This window comes from Cebus imitator, unplaced genomic scaffold (genome assembly GCF_001604975.1).
Source record: "Cebus imitator isolate Cc_AM_T3 unplaced genomic scaffold, Cebus_imitator-1.0 Scaffold92, whole genome shotgun sequence".
In the NCBI taxonomy this organism is placed as follows: domain Eukaryota; kingdom Metazoa; phylum Chordata; class Mammalia; order Primates; family Cebidae; genus Cebus; species Cebus imitator.
The window spans coordinates 8,993,893-8,999,892 of record NW_016107407.1 but is presented as its reverse complement, the minus strand read 5'-3'; the positions used below and the strand labels follow the sequence as shown (position 1 = coordinate 8,999,892).

Here is a 6,000-nt window from a genome sequence, read left to right as displayed (position 1 = left end):
AAAAAAAAAAAACAAAAAAAAACCCCTTGCCTGCATGTTACAGCTCTTTTAGAATTTTTCTGGCAGGCTTATGGTCTTTATTGAAAGCCCATTGAGAAATTTATATTAAAAAGGAAAAGAAAAAATAAAACATGCCTGTGACAATTAAGGTGGTCTTCTACATTTGATCTTAGCTAAAAGCCTGAGAAGCGATAATGTCGTCTTCTAAAATGTTTATTTCTGTTACTGTTCTTTGTAATAATATAAAAACTTTGAAGAGTTTTTAGCAAATATTTATGAATATTCTGTAGTCTCTGGTATATTGCTACATAGATGGGTTATATACTTTTTGGTTTACATACTATTTAATTTGCTAGTTTATTTGCTATGTTAATTTTCTTCATGGTGGAACATTTAAGACAATCCTGTTATGACTTTACGTAGAGCCTGTTTTAATTAATAGCCCTATAGCATCAACTAAAAATTGTATTCTGAGCAATTAAAAATCAGGTGTCTCTTTGTCATTATGTGGCTATTTTCATTTTCTAGGGATGCTTGGAGTTCACTGGGTGATATGACCAAAGAGGAAGCCATGATTGCATATGTTGAAGAAATGAAAAAGGTAGGGAAAATAATTCACAGTTAAAATGAAAATTCAGAGCGGCTCTAATTTAATTTGGTTTATTAGACAAATTAGCTGCCTTGTTTTAAGGAGATTGTAGTATGTTAAACAATGGAATCTAGGTTACTGGATTTATAGAACCTTCTGTCGCATGAAGTCCATCTTAAGATGTGTTCTTTCCTTCAGATGTATCACACTGTGATGATGTGATGTCTTATTTTTTTTATTTTTATTTTTTTTGAGACAGAGTCTTACTTCGTTTTGCCCAGACTGGAGTGCAGTGGCGCGATCTTGGCTCACTGCAACTTCCGCCTCCTTGGTTCAAACAATTCTTCTGCCTCAGCCTCCTGAGTAGCTGGGACTACAGGGACGCACCACCATGCTCGGCTATTTTTTGTATTTTTAATAGAGACAGGATTTCGCCATATTGGCCAGGCTAGCCTCGGACTCCTGACCTTGTGATCCACCCGCCTTGGCTTCCCAAAGTGCTAGGATTACAGGTGTGAGCCACCTTGCCCGGCTGTGATGTATTATTTTGTTTTTGTTTTTGTTTTGAGACAGAGTCTTGATCTGTTGCCCAGGCTGAAGTACAGTGGCGCAATCTTGGCTCACTGCAACCTCTGCCTCCCAGGTTCAAATGATTCTCCTGCCTCAGCCTCCTGAGTAGCTGGGACTACAGGGGCAAAACACCATGTCCAGCTAATGTTTGGATTTTTAGTAGAGATGTGGTTTCGCCATGTTGTCCAGGCTGGTCTTGAGTTTCTGACCTCAAGTGATCCACCTGCCTCAGTCTCCCAAAGTGCTGGGATTACAGGCATGAGCCACTGCGCCCAGCCTGTTTTTTTGTTTTTTAATCTTCCCAATCTTTTTCTATAGTTAACTTCTGGAGAAAGTGTAGAAATAGTAATCTTTGAAAATATTAAAGTCCCTTATTCAGGAGTCTAGAAAGTACCTGGACTCTCTTCAAAGTATTTCTGCTTTGGAACTTTTTACTTAGTTCAACAATGTTCTCATGTACATTTTCACTCATAAATTGAGGTAGGTATTCTCATCACTGGACTTCTCTGTAAGAAGTCACATTTTTCTGCTTTCCTTCAGAAGCAGAATAAGATACAGAAGTTTTCAAGTTCTCTGCTGACTAGTAAGAAGGGGTGTTCATTATTAACTAGCTCTTTTAAGTGTGTCAGAGGCATTCTTTTGAGAGCAAGTGTATGAAGAAATCATGAATTTTTTTCCCCCATTTATTTATTTTATTGCATTTTAGGTTTTGGGGAGAAGTCATGAATTTTAAAGATGATCATAGAGACTTTTTTTTTTGTTTGAGACAGAGTCTTGCTCTGTTGCCCAGGCTGGAGTGCAGTGGCATGATCTCAGGTGACTGCAACCTCTGTCTCCCTGGTTGAAGAGATTCTCCTTCCTCAGCCTCCCAAGTAGCTGGAATTGCAGGTGCATGCCACCACGCCTGGCTTATTTTTGTATTTTTAGTAGAGACAGGGCTTCACCATGTTGGCCAGGCTGGTCTGGAACTCCTGACCTCAGGTGATCCACTTGCCTCAGCCTCCCAAAGTGCTGGGATTACAGGCGTGAGCCACTGTGCCTGGCCGAGACTTTTTATAAAGAACCATTTTTATGTGAGACATGGATCAGAAGTTGTGAAATCTACGTTTGATAATCTTAAGTAAATTATCTTTGAACATAATCTGTAAAAAGGAATAATTTTTTGCCATATGGTTTGATAGTATTAATCTCTGTAGTAATTTTTATTTGTTGTTACTAGATTTAGACTAGTTTTTTGTTGTTGTTTTTCTTTTTAAATTTATTTCAAACTGCTCATAGTTGTGCCCTTTGTTGTATTCTTGCAGTTTTTATTTGGTGGACTTTGTAATGAGGGCAGAGTTTAAGTTCCTTTGGCTGTTAACTATGTCAATAACACCATAACAAATAGACCTTTCAAAAGCAGAGAAAGAAAGATCATCTAAAGCCTTTTGGTTTCATAACTATTTGTCTCACTTTTTTTTTAACCTTAAATGTATTTATAGTTTTTAGGACATACTTCTATAATATAAAGTTGAATTGACACGTTAAGTAAAATTTACCCATTTTTTCTATTCAATTGTGTTAATCGGTTGTATAGCCAGTTTAAAGTGGGAGAACGACGAAGCAATGTGTATTCTGCCTTTTTCCCCTAGAAAGATTAAAACTATATTGCTGCTAAAATAACTCCTTCTGTAATTAAAATAATTTAATATTGTCATTCACACTTTAAAAATTTCATTGTATATTGTGAATATGACAAAGTTTACGGTACAGTTTTAGAGATAAACCTAGACATATCAAGATATCCGTAAATTGAAAATGTGATTACTCTTTTGAATTATTTTTAGAGTTTAGCTTTATGGCTATCAATAAAAAAAAATTGGATTTTTCTAAATAATTTTGCAAGATAGTACATTATCCCAAAGATCTGATTATTGAATTTGGGACTTACTCTAATTGCAATAATTTACTAACTGAAGCACTTGTTAAATTATTTCCTTAAATATAATTCATCAATTACTATAGTATTGCTCTTTGTCATTACTCTTTTTTTTTGAGACAGGATTTGGGGTCTGGTTCTGTAGCCCAAGCTGGAGTGCAGTGGTGTGATCTTAGCTCACTGTAACCTCTGCCTCCTGGGTTCAAGCAATTCTTGAGCCTCAGCCTCCCAAGTAGCTGGGACTACAGATGCATGTCACCACACCCAGCTAATTTTTAGTATTTTTAGTAGAAATGGGGTTTTGTCATGCTGGCCAGGCTGGTCTCGAAATCCTGACCTCAGGTGATCCACTCACTTTAGCCTCCCAAAGTGCTGGGATTACATTGTGCCCTGCCTGTCATTATTCTTTGCAGTATAAATCTCATTTTTTGTCTTTGCTGTCAGAGGTTTTAGCAACCTTATTAATTTAACTTATATTTTATAATAAATGATCTTTTGTAGAAAGTGACTTTTCATAATTTGTAAATTGTCCCAATTTAAAAGAATAAAAAATTCTTTTAACACCAGCCGTGGTGGCTCATGCCTATAATCCTAGCACTTTGGGAGGCCAAGGTGGGTGGATCACTTGAGGTCAGGAGTTCAAGACCAGCCTAGCCAACATGGCGAAACCCTGTGTCTACTAAAAATACAAAAAAATTGGGCAGGCATGGTGGTGTGTGCCCATAATCCCAGCTACTAGGGAGGCTGAGGCAAGAGAATCGCTTGAACCTGGGAGACGGAGGTTGCAGTGAGTCGAGATTGTGCCACTGCACCCTAGCCTGGGGAACAGAACAAGATTGTGTTTCAAAAAAAAAAAATTCTTTTAGCGTAATAGGATGTTTTTTAGAAAATTGCTTTTCATGATTTATAAAGTGTCCCATAAAATGTCACTGAAAAAGTTGATGGAATAAAACATTATTGTAATATAACATAATAGGATTTTAGCTTTGAGGAAAAGTAATATGGTTTGAGGGGGTGAGGGAAATCCATGTTTCATTTAGTAAGGTTTATTTTGATTCCTAATCAGAGGGAAGTATAAAATTTTATATATATATATATATACATATATATATATATATATTTTTTTTTTTTTTTGGTTACAAATTTAGGCTATCTTCCGGGGATTTCCAGAGTATTCAGCTAACATTATAAATTGTCTCCTGGGTTCAAGCTGTTCTTGAGCCTCAGCCTGTTGAGTAGCTGGGACTAAATGTGCCCATGTCTGTTGAATTTAAAGAGAGATCAGTGTACTCAACCTTGGCTACACATTAGAATCACAAGGGGATCTTGTGAAAAAATAGAAATGCCCCAGGATGACCCCAGACTAACTATTTCAGGATTTCTAAGAGATTGAGATAATCACTGTAATAGAGGGAGGATTGGACGATGGTCTCATTAAAGATGGAACCTCGGCTAGGTGAGGTGGCTCATGCCTGTAATCCTATTACTCTGGGAGGCTGAGACAGGTGGATCACCTGAGGTCAGGAGTTCAAGACCGGCCTGGTCAACATGGTGAAACTCTGTCTCTAGTAAAAATACAAAAAATTAGCTGGGTGTGGTGGTGGGCACCTGTAATTCCAGCTACTCCAGAGGCTGAGACAGAAGAATCACTTCAATCCAGGAGGCGGAGGTTGCAGTGAGCCAAGATCATGCCATTACACTCCAGCCTGAGCAACAGAGTGAAACTCTGTCTGAGAAAATAAGTAGATAAAGATGGAACCTGAAAGTTGCCATGGCCAAGGGTCTCTAGTCCATAGCTCAATAAGTCTAGAACCACTAACTTTCTCTGAGTACTGAGGGTTGGCTTTTGTTTTAAGGTTTCACTTATTCATAGTAAACATCTTTTGCAGATGGAAGGAAAAAATGAATGCCAGTTTCTTAACGTAGAGTGGGTGATAGACTTTTCTAGTGATCAGCATACTCAGGATTGATATCTAGGTCACTCTTCGAAAGGTTAGAAGCAGTTGGGAGCCTGAATTAGTGATTCCGTTGAACAGAGAGTAGAACATTGGGATCTGAATGGCTTTAAGGGTTGTGGTCATTTTGGATCAAAAGCCTGGGGAATTTAGTCTTTGATTTCACAGAGTATATCTGCACCTTTCCAGTATATTTTCATCATCTAGAAATGATGTCTCTCACTGAGGAAAAGTGCTGGATAAACCTAGAAAAATTATTGTGCTGCTTTTCTGGAGTCCATGCAGCTTACCAGGTATTTCTGTCAGAACATTCTTCTTTTGGATGAGTTATAATATACTGAGTTAGCTTAGATAATTTATAACTTTAGACCAGAGATGTCTAATCTTTTGGCTTCTCTGAGCCACATTGAAAGAAGAATTGTTTTGGTTCACACATAAAACACATTGACACTAATGATAGCTGATGAGCTAAAAAAAAAAAAAATCATTATGTTTTATGAAAGTTTATGAATTTGGGCCAGGTGCAATGGCTCATGCCTGTAATCCCAGCACTTTGGGAGGCCGAGGTGGGTGGATCGCTTGAGGTCGTGAGTTCCAGACCAGCCTGGGCAACATGGGGAAACCCCGACTCTACTAAAAATACAAGAAAATTAGCTGATCACGGTGGCACATGCCTGTAGTCCCAGCTGCTTGTGCAGCAGAGATGGAATTGCTTGAACCCCAGAGGCAGAGGCTGCAATGAGCCAAGATTGTGCCGTTGCATTCCAGCCTGTGTGAGAGTAAGACCCTGTGTCTTCACTGTATTAACTACTGCAATTCTGGCTTGTTGAGAGAATGAATACTCAGTTAATATTTGCTGAATGCGAGTGCATACTCCTTTTATTTTGTTCTGATGTTTGAAGTCCGCAGTTTACTCTTTTACCCCGTGGAGCATGAGAAACCCAAATGCTAAATTTAGTAGTCTTAAA

At 38.1% G+C, this 6,000-nt stretch overlaps 1 protein-coding gene and 1 non-coding gene across 8 annotated transcripts in view; both read left to right on the top strand.

Annotated features, from left to right (window-relative positions):
* The window catches only part of ACBD5 (acyl-CoA binding domain containing 5), a 41,750-nt gene that overhangs the window by 8,773 nt on the left and 26,977 nt on the right, over window positions 1–6,000 (top strand). For all 7 annotated transcript variants that reach the window (XM_017535483.2, XM_017535486.2, XM_017535488.2 and 4 more), the window contains exon 4: window positions 529–601. In XM_017535483.2, coding sequence (XP_017390972.1) covers window positions 529–601 — 73 coding nt within the window. The remainder of the gene's footprint in view (window positions 1–528; window positions 602–6,000) is intronic.
* LOC119472289 lies at window positions 33–92 on the top strand. The gene has a single exon (XR_005201408.1). It is a non-coding gene; the product is annotated as a U7 small nuclear RNA (small nuclear RNA).